We start from the raw sequence: 19,201 nt of genomic DNA, 5'->3' as shown, positions 1-19,201 counted from the left end.
CTGAAAGGGCAATGTAACTATAGGTAGAAAAAATGTATTTTATACCAATTAGAGTTTGATAGTTGAACAAATGCATAACATAAAATGAAAACATGAATAATAATGCTCTTCCTGCCACTTTTTTTCAAATTTCTAAACAGTTATGTTTTGAATGCATTGAATGAGTTAATTATTAAAATAATGAAAAACAAAGACTATTTGGGATATTTGATCTTCATGATTGTTTGCCTTCAGGCTAGACAAACAGGATGTAAAACAATGGTTCCATCCTTAACAGGCACTAAGGCCTATATGTAAATTGACGAATTCTATTTTTTTTTAGCAATAAAGTAGAACTGATCATTGTTTTCATACACTGATAGCTTAGTTATTTTTATTATAAATATACTTTACCTAATGTTCACTTTCCACTATGAAACTAGCAACAAAATTCTTATGCGCAAATTTCTTAATTAACAATTTTTTGTACTTTTTGAAAATTTGAGTTTGTTCAGTCTTTAGCTAATAATATAACTATGGTCTATCATAATGACTAGGCAGAATTATATGCTGAACAAATTCACATTCTTATACAATTTTCCCCAAAACTTTATTTAAAAAGATACACACCTAGGCCAAACTCAAATATTACCTTACTTCCACTGCTTTCTATTTCCCTGATTGCTTATTTTTTTTCAATAACATCTTTATTGGAGTAGAATTGCTTTACAATGGTGTGTTAGTTTCTGCTTTATAACAAAGTGAATCAGCTATACATATACATATATCCCCATATCTCCTTGCTCTTGCGACTGCCTCACACCCTCCCTATCCCACCCCTCTAGGTGGTCACAAAGCACAGAGCTGATCTCCCTGTGCTATGCGGCTGCTCCCCACTAGCTATCTATTTTACATTTGGTAGTATATATAAGTCCATGACACTCGCTCACTTCGTCCCAGCTTACCCTTCCCCCTCCCCAATCCTCAAGGCCATTCTTTACGTCTGCATCTTTATTCCTGTCCTCCCCCTAGGTCCTTCAGAACCATTTTTTTCTTTTAGATTACATATATATGTGTTAGCATATGGTATTTGTTTTTCTCTTTCTGACTTACTTCACTCTGTATGACAGACTCTAGGTCCATCCACCTCACTACAAATAACTCAATTTCGTTTCTTTTTATGGCTGAGTAATATTCCATTGTATATATGTGCCACATCTTCTTTATCCATTCATCTGTTGATGGACACTTACAATGCTTCCATGTCCTGGCTACTGTAAATAGAGCTGCAATGAATACTGTGGTACGTGACTCTTTTTGAATTATGGTTTTCTCAGGGTATATGCCCAGTAATGGGATTGCTGGGTCAGATGGTAGTTCTATTTTTAGTATTTTAAGGAACCTCGATACTGTTCTGCATAGTGGCTGTATCAATTTACATTCCCACCAACAGTGCAAGAGGGTTCCCTTTTCTCCACATCCTTTCCAGCATTTATTGTTTGTACATTTTTTGACGATGGCCATTCTGACTGGTGTGAGGTGATACCTCATTGTAGTTTTGATGTGCATTTCTCTAATGATTAAAGATATTGAGCATTTTTTCATGTGTTTGTTGGCAATCTGTATATCTTCTTTGGAGAAATGTCTATTTAGGTGTTCTGCCCATTTTTGGATTGGGTTGTTTGTTTTTTTGATATTGAACTGCATGAGCTGCTTGTAAATTTTGGAGATTAATCCTTGGTCTGTTGCTTCGTTTGCAAATATTTTCTGCCATTCTAAGGGTTGTCTTTTTCATCTTGTTTATGGTTTCCTTTGCTGTGCAAAACCTTTTAAGTTTCATTAGGTCTCATTTATTTTTGGTTTTATTTCCATTTCTCTAGGAGGTGGGTCAAATAGGATCTTGCTGTGATTTATGTCATAGAGTGTTCTGCCTATGTTTTCCTCTAAGAGTTAGATAGTGTCTGGCCTTACATTTAGGTCTTTAATCCATTTTGAGTTTATTTTTGTGTATGGTGTCAGGGAGTGTTCTAATTTCATTCTTTTACATGTAGCTGTCCAGTTTTCCCAGCACCATTTATTGAAGAGGCTGTCTTTTCTCCATTGTATATTCTTGCTGCCTTTATCAAAGATAAGGTGACCATATGTGCATGGGTTTATCTCTGGGCTTACTATCCTGTTCCATTGATCTATATTTCTGTTTTTGTGTCAGTACCATACTGTCTTGATTACTGTAGCTTTGTAATAGTCTGAAGTCAGGGAGACTGATTCCTCCAGCTCCATTTTTCTTTCTCAAGATTTCTTTGGCTATTCAGGGTCTTTTGTGTTTCCATACAAATTGGGCAATTTTTTGTTCTAGTTCTGTGAAAAATGCCATTGGTACTTTGATAGGGATTGCATTGAATCTGCAGATTGCTTTGGGTAGTATAGTCATTTTCACAATGTTTATTCTTCCAATCCAAGAACATGCTATATCTCTCCATCTGTTTGTATCATCTTTAATTTCTTTCATCAGTGTCTAACAGTTTTCTGCATACAGGTCTTTTGTCTCCTCAGGTAGGTTTATTCCTAGGTATTTTATTCTTTTTGTTGCAGTGGTAAATGGGAATGTTTCCTTAATTTCTCTTTCAGATTTTTCATCCTTAGTGTATAGGAATGCAAGAGATTTCTGTGCATTAATTTAGTATCCTGCTACTTTACCATATTCACTGATTAGCTCTAGTAGTTTTCTGGTTGCATCTTTAGGATTCTCTATGTATAGTATCATGTCATCAGCAAACAGTGATAGCTTTACTTCTTCTTTTCTGATTTGGATTCCTTTTATTTCTTTTCCTTCTCTGATTGCTGTGGCTAAAACGTCCAAAACTATGTTGAATAATAGCAGTGAGAGTGGGCAACCTTGTCTTGCTCCTGATATTAGTGGCAATGGTTTCAGTTTTTCACCATTGAGAACAATGTTGGCTGTGGGTTTGTCATATATGGCCTTTATTATGTTGAAGTAAGTTCCCTCTATGCCTACTTTCTGGAAAGTTTTTATCATAAATGGCTGTTGAATTTTTTCGAAAGCTTTCTCTGCATCTATTGAGATGATCATATGGTTTTTCTCCTTCAATTTGTTAATATGGTGTATCACATTGATTGATTTGCGTATATTGAAGACTCCTTGCATTCCTGGGATAAACCCCACTTGATCATGGTGTATGATCCTTTTACTGTGCTGTTGGATTCTGTTTGCTAGTATTTTGTTGAGGATTTTTGCGTCTATGTTCATCAGTGATATTGACCTGTAATTTTCTTTCTTTGTGACACCTTTGTCTGGTTTTGGTATCAGGGTGATGGTGACCTCATAGAATGAGTTTGGGAGTGTTCCTCCCTCTGCTATATTTTGGAAGAGTTTGAGAAGGACAGGTGTTAGCTCTTCTCTAAATGTTTGATAGAATTTGCCTGTGAAGCCATCTGGTCCTGGGCTTTTGTTTATTAGAAGATTTTTAAGCACAGTCTCAATTTCAGTGCTTGTGATTGGTCTGTTCATATTTTCTATTTCCTCCTGGTTCAGTCTTGGAAGGTTGTGCATTTCTAAGAATTTATCCATTTCTTCCAGGTTGTCCATTTTATTGGCATAGAGTTGCTTGTAGTAATCTCTCATGATTCTTTCTATTTCTGCAGTGTCAGTTGTTACTTCTTCGTTTTCATTTCTAATTCTACTGATTTGAGTCTTCTCCCTTTTTTTCTTCATGAGTCTGGCTAATGGTTTATCAATTTTGTTTATCTTCTCAAACGACCAGCTTTTAGTTTTATTGACTTTTCTATTGTTTCCTTCATTTCCTGTTCATTTATTTCTGATCTGATCTTTATGATTTCTTTCCTTCTGCTAACTTTGGGGTTATTTTGTTCTTCTTTCTCTAATTGCGTTAGGTGTAAGGTTAGGTTGTTTATTTGAGATGTTTCATGTTTCTTGTTTCTTGAGGTAGGACTGTATTGCTATAAACTTCCCTCTTAGAACTGCTTTTGCTGTATCCCATAGGTTTTGGGTCGTCATGTTTTCATTGTCAATTGTTTCTAGGTATTTTTTCATTTCCTCTTTGATTTCTTCAGTGATCTCTTGGTTATTAAGTAGTATATTGTTTAGCCTCCATGTGTTTGTATTTTTTACAGATTTTTTTCCTGTAATCAATATCTAGTCTCATAGCGTTGTGGTCAGAAAAGATACTTGATATGATTTCAATTTTCTCAAATTTACCAAGGCTTGATTTGTGACCCAAGATATGATCTATCCTGGAGAAAGTTCCATGAGCACTTGAGAAGAAAGTGTATTCTGTTGTTTTTGGATGGAATGTCCTATAAATATCAATTAAGATCATCTTGTTTAATGTGTCATTTAAAGCTTGTATTTCCTTATTTATTTTCATTTTAGATGATCTGTCCATTGGTGAAAGCGGGGTGTTAAAGTCCTCGACTATGATTGTGTTACTGTTGATTTCCCCTTTTATGGCTGTTAGTGTTTGCCTTATGTATTGAGGTGCTCCTATGTTGGCTGCATAAATATTTACAATTGTTATATCTTCTTCTTGGATCGATCCCTTGATCATTATGTAGTGTACTTGTCTCTTGTAATAGTCTTTATTTTAAAATCTATTTTGTCTGATATGAGAATCGCTACTTCAGCTTTCTTTTGATTTCCATTTGCATGGAATATCTTCTTCAAGCCCCTCACTTTCAGTCTGTATGTGTCTCTAGGTCTGAAGTGGATCTCCTGTAGACAGCATATATACAGGTCTTGTTTTTGTATCCATTCAGCCAGTCTATGCCTTTTGGTTGGAGCATTTAATCCATTTACATTTAAGGTAATTATTGATATGTATGTTCCTATTACTATTTTCTTAATTGTTTTGGGTTTGTTATTGTAGGTCTTTTCCTTCTCTTGTGTTTCCTGCCTAGAGAAGTTCCTTTAGCATTTGCTGTAAAGCTGGTTTGGTGGTGCTGAATTCTCTTAGCTTTTGCTTGTCTGTAAAGGTTTTAATTTCTCCGTCGAATCTGAATGAGATCCTTGCTGGCTAGAGTAATCTTGGTTGCAGGTTCTTCCCTTTCACCACTTTAAATATGTCCTGCCACTCCCTTCTGGCTTGCAGAGTTTCTGCTGAAAGATCAGCTGTTAACCTTATGAGGATTCCCTTGTATGTTGTTGTTTTTCCCTTGCTGCTTTTAATATTTTTTCTTTGTATTTAATTTCTGATAGTTTGATTAATATGTGTCTTGGCATGTTTCTCCTTGGATTTATCCTGTATGGGACTCTCTGTGCTTCCTGGACTTGATTAATTATTTCCTTTCCCATATCAGGGAAGTTTTCAACTATAATCTCTTCAAATATTTTCTCAGTCCCTTTCTTTTTCTCTTCTTTTTCTGGGACCCCTATAATTCAAATGTTGTTGCGTTAAATGTTGTCCCAGAGGTCTCTGAGACTGTCCTCAATTCTTTTCATTCTTTTCTCTTTATTCTGCTCTGTAGTAGTTATTTCCACTATTTTATCTTCCAGGTCACTTAACCATTCTTCTACCTCAGTTATTCTGCTATTGATCCCTTCTAGAGAATTTTTAATTTCATTTATTGTGTTGTTCATCATTGTTTGCTCTTTAGTTCTTATAGGTCTTTATTGAACGTTTCTTGTATTTTCTCCATTCTATTTCCAAGATTCTGGATCATCTTTATTATCATTACTCTGAATTCTTTTTCAGGTAGACTGCCTATTTCCTCTTCATTTGTTTGGTCTGGTGGGTTTTTACCTTCCTCCTTCGTCTGTTGTGTGTTTCTCTGTCTTCTCATTTTGCTTAACTTACTCTGTTTGGGGTCTCCTTTTTGCAGGCTGTAGGTTCGTAGTTCCTGTTGTTTTTGCTGTCGGCCCCCAGTAGCTAAGGTTGGTTCAGTGGGTTGTGTAGGTTTCCTGGTGGAGGGGACTAGTGCCTGTGTTCTGGTGGATGAGGCTGGATCTTGTCTTTCTGGTGGGCAGGTCCGCATCCGGTGGTGTATTTTTGGGGTGTCTGTGACCTTACTATGATTTTAAGCAGCCTCTCTGCTAATGGGTGGGGTTGTGCTCCTGTCTTGCTAGTTGTTTGGTATAGGGTGTCCAGCACTGTAGCCTGCTGGTCGTTGAGTGGAGCTGGGTCTTAGCGTTGAGATGGAGATCTCTGGGAGAGCTTTCGCCATTTGATATTACGTGGAGCCAGGAGGTCTCTGGTGGACCAATGTCCTGAACTCGGCTCTCCCACCTCAGAGGCACAGGCCTGACACCTGGCCAGAGCACCAAGATCCTGTCAGCCACACGGCTCAGAAGAAAAGGGAGGAAAAAAAGAAAGGAAGAAACAATAAAATAAAATATAGTTATTAAAATAAAAAATATTAAAAATAAAAAGTTTTAAAGTAATTCAAAAAAGAAAAACAAAAAACGGACAGACAGAACCCTAGGACAAATGGTAAAAGCAAAGCTATACAGACAACATCACACACAGAAGCATACACATACACACTCACAAAAAGAGAAAAAGGAAAAATATATATATATCGTTGCTCCCAAAGTCCACCTCCTCAATTTGGGATGATTCGTTGTCTATTCAGGTATTCCACAGATGCAGGGTTCATCAAGTTGATTGTGGAGATTTATTCCACTGCTCCTGAGGCTGCTGGGAGAGATTTCCCTTTCTCTTCTTTGTTCGCACAGCTCCTGGGGTTCAGCTTTGGATTTGGCCCCGCCTCTGCGTGTAGATCGCCTAAGGGCATCTGTTCTTCGCTCAGACCAGACGGGGTTAAAGAAGCAGCTGATTCGGGGGCTCTGGCTCACTCAGGCCAGGGGGAGGGAGGGGTATGGAGTGCTGGGCGAGCCTGCGGCGGCAGAGGCCAGTGTGATGTTGCACCAGCCTGAGGCGCGCCATGCGTTCTCCCAGGGAAGTTGTCCCTGGATCATGAGACCCTGGCAGTGGCGGGCTGCACAACCTCCCAAGAGGGGAGGTGTGGATAGTGACCTGTGCTCGCACACAGGCTTCTTGGTGGAGGCAGCAGCAGCCTTAGCATCTCATGCCCGTCTCTGGGGTCCGCGCTGATAGCCGCGGCTTGCGCCCGTCTCTGGAGCTCGTTTATGCTGTGCTCTGAATCCCCTTTCCTGGAGCACCCAGAAACAATGGTCTCTTGCCTCTTAGGCAGTTCCAGACTATTTCCCGGACTCCCTCCCAGCTAGCTGTGGCGCACTAGCCCCCTTCAGGCTGTGTTCACGCGGCCACCCCCCGTCATCTCCCTGGGATCTGACCTCTGAAGCCCGAGCCTCAGCTCCCAGCCCCCGCCCGCCCCGGCAGGTGAGCAGACAAGCCTCTTGGGGTGGTAAGTGCTGGTCGGCGCCGATCCTCTGTGCGGGAAGCTCTCTGCTTTGCCCTCCGCACCACTGTTGCTGCGCTCTCCTCCGTGGCTCCGAAGCTTCCCCTCTCTGACACCTGCAGTCTCCGCCCGCGACGGGGCTTCCTAGTGTGTGGAAACCTTTCCTCCTTCACAGCTCCCTCCCACTGGTGCAGGTCCCATCCCTATTCTTTTGTCTTTGTTTCTTCTTTTTTCTTTTGCCCTACCCAGGTACGTAGGGTGTTTCTTGCCTTTTGGGACGTCTGAGGTCTTCTGCCAGCGTTCAGTAGGTGTTCTGTAGGAGTTGTTCCACATGTAGATGTATTTCTGATGTATTTGTGGGGAGGAAGGTGATCTCCACGTCTTACTCTTCCGCCATCTTGAAGGTCTCCCCCCGCTCCCGGTTGCCTTTTTATGCACCTTCTTGGATCTCTAACAAGAGACCCTATCTCTAGCAAAATATATTTTCTTAAAAGTCATTCATTTTTGGTCTCACACTTCTGCTTCCTCCACTACCTTCTGATTTCCCCTCACTTTACTCTTTTTTTCGCCTGCTTCTTTAGTTCCCTTACTCATCTTCTCTTTATTCGTAATCATTCTTTTTTCTTCTTTATCATTTTTATCCATTTACTTTTTCCAATTGTGCTTGTGACTCTCATTTATTCTCCCTCATCCCATCATATCACTGCAATTTCTTCTACAGCTTTATTTTTTCAGTATCAAATATCCTTACCTTAAGTTCATGCAATATTACATACAAAATGTGCCACAGTATCAACAATAACATTTTAGTCCATTAACTGTAGTCAGTGACAATGTTATACTACACATCTCAACTAAAACTATTACCAGATCATTCTAATGAGTCAGTATGAAATCATAGCTCAGTAAATTTAAACATTTATCATCAAGTTGGGATTGCTTATATAGAATATAGCATCGTTCTGACATGATCTGGGTTGTTTTAAGCATTTGAGCAAACACATAAAAGAAGAGATTTACTCTCTATATAATGAAATTATAGAAAATAAATCCTGATAAGCTCTTCTTGAAAATTATGTATGATAATACTAGTGATTCAAAACTTGCAACTCTGAGAATAATATTTAGTTTTCCTAAACATGGCTAACTATATTGGAGAATTCAGTGTATTTATGTCAGTGATATGATGTAAGAAATTTAATTTTTATTTTCCCTTGTTTCTCATTTTTCTACATCTGAGTGTCTGGGCTAAATAAATAAATAAATAAATACTAAGACCTTCAGAATAAAGGAAGACAACCAAGGTTTAAAATACATAATATTTAAGCTGAACTTAACAACACGCCTTGTCAGAGGAAGTACAAGGTTGTTCTGCTAGACACGAAGGAAAACACTAAAAAATATAAGCAGTTTATTATGTTATGAATGAAAATAACTATATTGCCCTATGCCAATGGTGGAAGCCAAGCGTTACAATACCAACATGATAACTGATATACAACTTAAACACAGCTAAATGATAGTTTGCTAATTTTCTAAATAGAAGCAAAAAAGCAAATCTTATTTACTACATTATTATATATAATGGATGCACATCTTTATTTTTCAGTATTTTAATTTTCTAAATTCAAATGCAAAGTAATTCAAAAATTAAAATAATCTATATGTCAATAGAATCCAGAAAAATATTAATTTTTAAGAGACAGAAGAATAATTTAATAATTCTTCTGACATCTAAAGAACAATTATCTGGACCAAAATGTGCTTTATTCTGGTTTTAAAGAACATTTTTCAAAGAGTGCTACTGTTATAAGGGTGTTCTGTACTCCACAGATCAGTGAACAACTAGTACTCACAAGGAGCTGTAAGATGGAACAAACTGTTGCTCAGCCACTTATAACAAAAATTCTGCAGTAAAGCAATGGCTCTGGAGAAAGGGCAGTATTCTTGACATGACTAGAACAGATCTCATCAAATATATTGTGGTTTGAAAGATTTTCAATGGAAATGGACCCTCATGATTGCCAGTAGGCTTTCAGATTATACAATGAATTCTGTCTAACACCTCTGTCCTTGACTTCAGAAGCAGTCTAGGAGAAACAGTCCTCAATGCAAATTTATAACCTCCTGAAGCATGGAAAGATGTTGGATGTGGAGCAGACCTCAGTACCTGGAGGTACCATGGATAGGTTATTTAACTCTTTTAGTACAGTGGAAAAAAAAAGAAAACATGCTTGGGGCTGATCATAACAGTAAATATTAAACATCTACCATCAGATACTGTATTCGGTTAAAGCCAAATTCATCTAAAGCTAATTATCTAACATTCTTCCTTCTAGCAACACTGTTGATCAAAGTGTTCCATTAGACTGTCTTCACAGATAGCTCTACATTTTAGTCACACTGTAAAAAATGGTAAAATAAGTAGCTATGACAAGTTCAATGGGAATATTATCATGATTAATTCATTTCCCTATGTATAATGCAATTAACTGTTTTATTTTATCTAAAATTATGCTCTATAGTTCCAATTTTTATATGTTTATTTGAGTAAAGACACAGTGATTTCATAGTTGCTGCTTTTTTAAGATTTTAAATTAAACATGCTTCCACACAGAAAAATAATGAATTTGGATGTCTACCTCACACCATACACAGCTATTAACTTGTAATGGATCAAAGACCTACATGTAAAAGCTAAAACTATAAAACTCTAGAAGGAAACACAGGTGAAAGTTGGCATGACCTTGCATTAGTCAATGGTTTTTTAGATACAACACCAAAAGCATGTGAAATGAAAGAAAATTAGATAAATTGGACTTTGTCAAAATTTAAAACTTTTGTGTGTCAAAGAACATTACCAAGAAAGTGAAAAGACAATTCACAAAATGAGAAAAATTTTTTTCAAATTATGTATCTGATAAGGGGCTTGTATCCTGAATATATAAAGAACTCATAACTCAACAATGAAAATAAACCACCAATTAAAACGTGTGCAAAGGATATGAATAGTCACATCTCTGAAGAACATATGCAAGTGACCAATAATCACATTAAAAGATGCTCAACATCATTAGTCATCAGGAAAATGCAAATAAAACTACAATGAGATACCACTTCATATTTACTAGGATGCCTACAATTTTTAAAAAAGGAAAAAATAACAAGTGTTGAGACTGTAGAGAAATTGGAAGACTCATGCATTATATACATTGCTGGTGGGAATGCAAAATGTTGCAACCACTGTGGAAAACAGTTTGGCAGTTCCTCAAAAACTTAAACATAGAATTACCACACGACCCAGCAATTCCTTGGTATATAACTGAAAGAACTGAAAACATACATTCACTTAAAAACTTGCATGTGAATGTTCATTGTAGCATTATTCATAATAGCCAAAGGTGGAACAACCCAAATGTCCATCAGCTGATGAATGGGTAAACAATATATGATAAATCCATACAAGGGAACATTATTCAGTCATAAAAAGGAATGAAGTATTGATACATGCTACAACATGGATGAACCTTGAAAACATTACACTAAGTTGAAAGAAACTAGACAAAAAAGGTCACATACTGTGTGACTCTTTTTATGTGAAATGTCCAGAATAGGCAAATCCATAGGGATCAAAAATAGATGAGTGATTACCAGAAAATTGAAAAGGGGGGGAATTAAGACTAATTGCTAACAGAAATGCAGCTGCTTATTGCGGAGATTGAAAGGTTCAGGAATTCTATAGTGGTGATGGTTGCACAACATAATGAATATACTAAAACCACTGCGTGTACATTTTGAAATGCTGATTTTTGTGTTGCATGAAGTATATCACAATAAAATAATTTAAATAGGCATAAGTCTGCCATTTTGCAGGGTTTTTAAAAAATTTTTTTTATGAAGAAAAAAATCATTTATAGCAATTAAAAATTTTCCTTCCTCTATGTTACCTTTACCAAACTAGAATACTCCAAAAAATACTAAATTATGTCAGAAAAAAATTTTAAATTACAATTAAGGAGCCTCTAAATTTTATCCATCTTAGTTTATCATACTTAATACCTGAAACCTTCACGTTCGCAGTAAGACTTAAAACCTCAGTTACCTCTGTAGTCGAGGGGAAAATCTTCAAATAAATAGGATATCTAACACCTTACAGAAATAGTTCTGTACCTTTATTCATAGTGTACCACAGCATCATAAACTACAGACTATCTCAATCTTTTTAGTTCATGAGATTTCTGAATAAATCAGGCAATATCAAAGGGCACTTAACTGATGGAGATAATGATTGCCGTAATCATGAAGATAAAATGTGATCAACTGGGGGAGGAAGTGACCGTTCCCTAGAATTCTCAGTTACAGAGGGAACATATTCTTAAATGAAATGGCCATTTCATAGCTTCAAGGATGTTGATAAATTTATTAAAAATGTATATCTGAATGAGGCACATGTTTTGTGGGAAAGGCACTTCATTTCAGGTAAAAGCAGTTTGTAAACACCAAATTTTAACCTATATCAATCACTGTCAATTTAGTAATTTTACTGAAGAATAAAGTAATTTTATTCTTCAGTAAAATTACTTAAGAATTTTATTAAGTAAAATTACTTATAATAATTTTACTTTTAAGTTGAGAAAACAATATGCAAATACTTTCAGATATTTAAAAAGTTACGGTTTATACCAATTAATTATGAAGATTGTACATACTATACCTGACACACTTTTAGGAGTGCCAACTCTGTACAACTTCATCTTAATGAACAAATAGGATTTTTTAAATTTTAGATGTAAATCAGTGTGTCTTGAAAGAAAAAACCTCTCTCGTCCTCGGATCAACCCTGATTTATCAAAACAGGCTCTGCCTAGAGCCAAAAGCTGAACTTTCCATAACAATGAACTTCAAAGTAATGTAGGCAGCATGAAGTCTCAGAGCCACTGCGCACTCCTAGGCACCTGTCTTGAGGGCACAAGGTTCTCAGGCAGCCCAAGTTGTGGGGAAAAAAACAAACATGGGAAATGGTACCCCATTCCCACAATCATAGAATTCTTATTTTTCTGTCACTAGCTAAACTTTTTAAGCTCTAAATTCCACTCTCCTACATTTCCATCTAAGAATAAAACTAAAGGAAACCTTGAGTTTATAATGAGCCTTGGCTCTCAAGTATTTCAGACGTTTTACTCAAGTCAAGCTTGATCTTTAACAGCACACAGAAAGAAAAAATGGTGGGGGACACCTTTCACAAGTCAGCTATTAGGTGCTGGCACAAAGACCTCTGACCTAAGTGAAATAAAGGTGAGTTAATGACAACTTAATTATGCCCTGTGTTTCACTGACTCATTTTAATGTTAAATAATTTCATAAACGGTTCACTGAGGTGCTTGAACATTTCTTTTCAAGAACTACATTTGTTTTTCTTTTTTAAAAAACTGTTTTTAAATATTTCCTTTTAAGAACTGTTTTTCTTTTTTCTTCTAATAAAAGTTATCAAAAGACTCTCTTCATAGAGTCTCTGAAACTTCTTATAAACTCTTAATCAAGTCTCCTATACTTTATTTTGACTGTCAAATCATAATAAACCAAGTCCTATGAACTACTATTTATCTGTAAAGTTGTAAATTTAAGAAAACAAAAGTAGGAGATAAGATTTGAAAGAGACTTACTCTATCATGTAGCTCTTGCCCATAATTATTTTTATTTTCACTTGCTATTTAATGCCACATGAGATGGTCTGCATTAGTTCTACTCCCATAGAACACTTCAGCATATTGGAAGTGACAGTGGCAGCATCAAAGGTTAAAATCTATCTCTTTTATACAAAAATATAATTTTCTGCTTTTTTGTTAATTAAAATACTTGACACTTTGCCGCAATTGTACATAAAAGATTGTTGCCTGAGTGGAATAAATATGGGAACATGTGTTTTATATTAAAAAGGAATTAGAGCAAATAAATCCAAAATGTGAATGGACATTTAACTAATCTAAGGTTAGGAAACACTTTTTTTTCCTAAATAAGAGGAGGTCACATTGTCTTAGCTGAACTTTTAAAGAATAAGAAATGATATTAAGATATTATTCTGTAGAAACTTCACAAGATGGGAAAAGCATGTAATTAATTTGTACTGAATATTGTTTTAACCATCATTCAATAAAATATTATTATAAGGCTCTACTGTGAATGAGGCATGGCTAGAATAAAAAGTTTGATAATTTAGTTTTATAGGTCATGAAGTAAGAAAAATACTTTATAATTTTATATATAAATGAGATAAGAATATTTTTTATCTTGCTTGCCTATAGCTGCTATTACTAGGGGTAATTAATATTCTATGCATTACTGCGATGTGCCTAGCCCAAATTTCAAACGGACTTCAATTATCTAATTAAAATGTTCTTAAAGATATGAACATACATATAAACTGATACATTTTAAAAATACATATATAATAATCCCTATTATAAAAACATGTTTCACTGTAAAAGAAATTTGTTTATATTTTTCTTCTAATAAAGCCCCAAAGTACATAAAATACTCCCTGTAACTACTTATATGTAGTACAGAAAATCTACAATACAAGTTTCTTTCTTTCCTGCCTACATCACTGTTACTAGGGGTTTTAATATACACATATGTACACAGACTCATATGCCCACAAAAAGTTAAATTGTGTACTTACCTTTCCGTTCATAAATACAAGTTTACATATTATATTCATTGGTATGTCAGAAAGAAGGTAGACAATGACTATTTTCAGTAGCACACAGAGTTCATCCTACTTACTGTTGAAGAGCCCAGTGCAGACTTTGGAGACCTAATGATTCCAGCAATTGAATGACGAATAGACTCAAATTTGGATAGCCTCTCTTTTCTTTCCTGGAGAGATTAAGAAAGAAGCCTTCAGCAGTAGTAAACTATCTAGTATATACACAGTTATGCTAGGTATTTAGATATTTATCCACAGCTTATGTCCATCCACTCTGTCTTCCAAGTAAATAAAATGTAAGCTTCCTAACATGAAGAATTAAAAATAACCAAACGCATATGAACTCTATAGCATTTTATTTTCCTGGTCCCTCAATAAATGTCATGATTTGGGGAAAAATAAGAAAGAAATAGAAATTCATGAGATGAGAGAAAACAAGAAATGCTAAGGAAACACACAGAAAACCAAATATTAGCGCTCAGAGGAAAAAAAAAGACACAAACTAGAAGGAACCAGTCTAACAGAAAATTTCAGATAGTACTGTAGTTGTGACATATTCTTCATAAATTTAATTACAAAACAACTGCTGTATATGCCTTACTCCCCACTCTTCCATTCTCCACATCTTGGCTATACCTTTTTAACAGTTTTCACCTTCCCAAATGTTTTTATTTCAGAAGATTTCTCAAGCACTAGAAATAGATTTTAAAAAAATCCCAAACACCCCAGCTCTTCCAAATGACAGTCTATTTAGATGCCACGGTAAATTACAAATGAACAACTTTAACCAAAAAGCACACAACAGTTCTCAAAGCAAGGCTCTTAAAGGAGGCACTAAGGTAGAAACAATAAGGTTCTTGATGTCAGAAGGGAAAAAGTGTTTAAGTCTGGGCAAATCACTTAACTATTCTGGCTCTTAAGTTTCCATATCAGTAAACAGGAGGACACTGGACTAGATAAAAATCTTCATCTCAAAAAATTTGTGACCATTGTTCAACTCCCCAATCATTTGCATTGCATTGATCATTGATGAAACTTTCATAGAAGAGCTCCACTGCATCAGGCTGGCAACCAGAGTTACTCCCCTTAGGACAATTAGTTATATCCTGCCTGAGGGTGCCCTCAGAACTTGTTCCCCAATGGAAGGATGAACTAAGGAGAGTGAAAGGTAACAATGGAACACTTTTTTGTTAATAATAGCTTGTTGAAGAAATAACCATATATTATTTCTTACAGACTTCCGTAAATAAACTCAATCTAATAACATTCTTAGAAGGAACAATGAAAGTGATTATTTGGCCCTGTAGGAACAGTCAGATACTTATTCAAGCCAGTAGGCAATAAGATTCAAGAAAAAGATAACATTCATGCTCAAACTCCAGGCTGAGTGCCAAATATCTTTGGGACTACTTATGCAAAGCAGCCATGAAATTTGGAGGGATTTTGTGAGAAATAACTACAGGGAAATTGTAACGCTAGAGAAGATTGTCTCCTGAAAAAAATTCTAAACTGTTGATAACTCTATAATATAAATGAAATACTTCAAATATCAATATGTCCTTCATAAAAGGAATGCATTTATAAATAAACATATAACTTAGTCTTTTGCAGATATTGATTTGCTGGAGAGAATGAAGGACACACAGTTTCTATTCCCATCCCATCACGGTATACAATTTAAGTATAAAACAGTTTCTAAAGGATTTATTTTAGCAATTGGGTTCTGACTGAAGAGAAATCATTTTAGAAGTATTCACTGCCTAGTAACCTAGTTTGTCATGCTGTCTTTTTTTCTTTGATGCCTGCATATTAAGAACATTTATTAAAAGAAAGCCCCCTTGCTAAGTCAAGCATTTTCATATTTTGAAATAATGAAATTGGAAACTAAATGTGCAAAAGGAACATTTGAATGATTAAGATTTTGTCTTAAAATAACAATGCTAAGGAAATTTATAGTATAACAGAATGGAGTTCAACGGAACCTAGGTTGTAAAGCTTTCCATCATTCTTCCTGCTTTCTTGACTCTGTAACTTCTTAAATGATTTCTCCAGGGACATAAATCCCAAGCCCCAGGCTATAATCAGCTCCCTCCCTGTTCAATACCGAAGTATAATTCATGTTCCATGGAGATTTTCTCAAATGTATGAGCAAAAACGTATTATAATTCTTTTAATAAAGTATCCAGTAGTGCAAGATATACACCAACCAGTTTCCTTTTCAGCACCTCACTGACTCAACAATTTAAGTACTGAGAGATTTTGCTCAGTAAGCAACTGTGCATTTCAGTTTTTTTTTAAAACTTACAGTACTATGAGTTAAATTATCAAGACATCTTAACTGAAATTCTGCTTTTAAAACAATTAAGGGACATAATAATAGGGCAGTGCATTTATCTTCTTTGCTTAAACTAATAAATTATAAAACAAGGAATACATTATGATGAGAATGAAAGTATTTCATTAGAGGTCCCTATGTCTAGTAATCAAGGCACTTTACCAATTTCAGCCACACCCTCACGAAGCTCATTATTCTATTTAACAAATTATTCATTATTATTATTCATTATTCCCAAGCTCGTTATTCTATTTAATACATTATTTTGAACAGATCAAAATAATCCCTTTGTCATTACCTGTGTAAGCTGAACATGTCTTTCTCACAGCAGCTTCCTTATCTCTCCTCCCTCTTCCCTCTCTGCCTCCCATTTTCCCTTCTTTTCTCCTCCCTCTCTCCCTTACCATAATGAATGCTTATAATATTAGCTATTATTATTATTTGGGTTTTACTAATATTGACAAGGACATTTGGGCTGCTTCCATCTTTTGGCTATTGTGAATAGTGCTGCTATGAACATTCGTACACAGGTACTTGGGCATCTGTTTTCAACTCTTTCAGGGATTTATCTAGGAGTGGAATTGCTGGGTCATATGGTAATTCTATGTTTACCTTTTTGAGGAACAGCCAAACTGTTCTTTCACAGTGGCTGACCCATTTTACATTCTCACCAGCAACGGATGTGGCTTCTAACTTCTCCACATCCTCACCAACACTTATTATTTCTGTTTTTCTGATTATCATCATCCCAGTGGTTGTAATGTGCTGTTTGCCTTTATTTTTTTTAAGGATATTTTCACAGGATATAGAATTAAAAGTCAATGGCTTTGTTTTTTCTTCCAGCACTTTGTCTTCTGGTCTCCATTGCTTCTGGTATGAAGTCAGCTAGAATTCATGTCATTATTCCCCTATACATAATGTTTCTTTTTTCTCTCACTGCTTCTATAATCAACTAGGAAATAAGTACATGTAATTTTTTTTCTTTTAATTATCCTGCTTGGGATCTGTTAAATTTCCTGGACTTGTGGGTTGAAAATGTTGGAAAACACTTAACCATTGTCTCTTCAAATATGTTTCTACTCCCACCTCCCTCTCTCCTTTCTTCCTTAGATTCTAATTACATGTATGTTAGCCCTTTTGATATTACCACATGATCTCAAACACTCTATTACCTATTTTTCTCTTTTTGCTTCATTGTGAATACTTTCTGTCAACCTGTCTTCAAAGCTCACTATAATTTTCCTCTCTGTGTCCAGTCTACTGACAAGTCCATCTAATGAATTGCTCAGCACTGATATTATATTTTTCATTCTAGAATTTCTATTTTTTATAGCATCCACATTGCTGCTGAACTTCTCCATCTTTTCATATACATTGTCTATCTTTTCTATTAGATCCCTTAGTATTTTTGTAAAAGCTACATTAAAGACATTGTCTGATAATTCCAATACCTGGGCCATCTCTGAGTCTGCTTATTTTCTTAGCTGTGGGTCACATTTCTTACTTTTTAGTGGCCCATATAATCTTTGATTGTGTGCCAGATGGTTTGTATAAAAAAAACAGTAGAATCTGAATTCAATAATATTTACCTCAAGAAAGAGGCACACATACTCCTTTTTTCTGTCAGGCTGCTAGAATTGGGGCTGTAGTTAATAAGTCGGGCCTGGCCTCTGCTGCTGCTCTGGTTTGAATTAGTTCACCACCAGCTTCAAATATTTTGGGCTAGATCAAGAGTTTTTCTTCAGCTAGGAATGGAATCTGAGCCCTGGCAAGATTCCAGCACCCTCTTTTTTTGGGGGGGGGTGTGGGATAGGGGGGCACTAGGGAGTTCTCTTTACTCTCCAGGCTCACCCACTACTTTATATATCTAAGATAACTTTCTACCCTCCTTCCTAGCCTTTGGAAAGCCATTGCCCTGTACTCTGTGAAGACCCAGAATTCCCTGAAGAGAATCAACTTGGGAGGGATTTCGTATTTTCTTCTGTTGGTGAAAATCCAGAGTGCTCAGTCCTCCTGTCCAAAAGCCTCAAACACCACCCACCCCCCCAACAACAGTGTACCACCTTTTTGGTGCGGGGAGAACTTCATTTGGAGTATCTTTCTCAAGTCTCCTTCTCTGATTCTCTGCTCCACTTGTGGAAGACCCTTGAGTAAATGCTGGTGAGTGGATGCTGCCTCACTCTGTGGGGAGGGCTCCTCCAGATTCTAATCTGTCACATCAGCCTACACACTGTTCTTACAAGTTTGTTAAAAGCTTGTTGAGTTGACTTCTCCTTATTCCCTTCGATGGAAGTTTCCTCTTATCACTCAGTTCCACCAAGGATGGAAGTAGTCACAGGTTTTTTGTTTGTTTGTTTTTGGGTTTTGTTTTCGTTTCCTATGAAAGGCTTGCCACTTTCTGGACTTGGGTTCATTTAGGTTTCTTTCTGTCCTCAGATCCCTGATGAGTATTTTTTTTAACTATTATTTTGTATCTTATCCTCCTTATTTTGGTTATGAGGTAAGAATGAACGTCTCTTGTGACTTTCTATATCCAAACAGGATGCAGCATTCATATGTATTTTATTAAGACAAGTAACCTACCAGTCATAATTTTATTTACCTTTATTCACAAACCAAGAAAATAAAAAGACACAATTTAAGGGTCTTCAGTATGACAAAGAAGCCATTAATTTATCAAAAGTTACAGACTTGAATTTAACTACCATTTTCTAAAGCAGTCAATTATCACAACAGGCCTTTAAAGACTATGTTCCTCAGAAGATTATTTAAAGGGTTAAACGCCAGACATCTCAAAAATTTTGATTGTTATTCTGTTTTGGTTT

At 36.0% G+C, this 19,201-nt stretch overlaps 1 protein-coding gene across 7 annotated transcripts in view; it reads right to left on the bottom strand.

Moving 5' to 3' along the window:
• Positions 1–19,201, bottom strand: part of FER (FER tyrosine kinase) — a 434,937-nt gene that overhangs the window by 223,544 nt on the left and 192,192 nt on the right. For all 7 annotated transcript variants that reach the window (XM_061189502.1, XM_061189501.1, XM_061189497.1 and 4 more), the window contains one exon: positions 14,119–14,211. In XM_061189502.1, coding sequence (XP_061045485.1) covers positions 14,119–14,211 — 93 coding nt within the window. The remainder of the gene's footprint in view (positions 1–14,118; positions 14,212–19,201) is intronic.

This window comes from Eubalaena glacialis, chromosome 4, assembly GCF_028564815.1.
Source record: "Eubalaena glacialis isolate mEubGla1 chromosome 4, mEubGla1.1.hap2.+ XY, whole genome shotgun sequence".
In the NCBI taxonomy this organism is placed as follows: domain Eukaryota; kingdom Metazoa; phylum Chordata; class Mammalia; order Artiodactyla; family Balaenidae; genus Eubalaena; species Eubalaena glacialis.
Note: the sequence above shows the minus strand (reverse complement) of the source record. Positions and strands in the feature narration are given on the sequence as shown.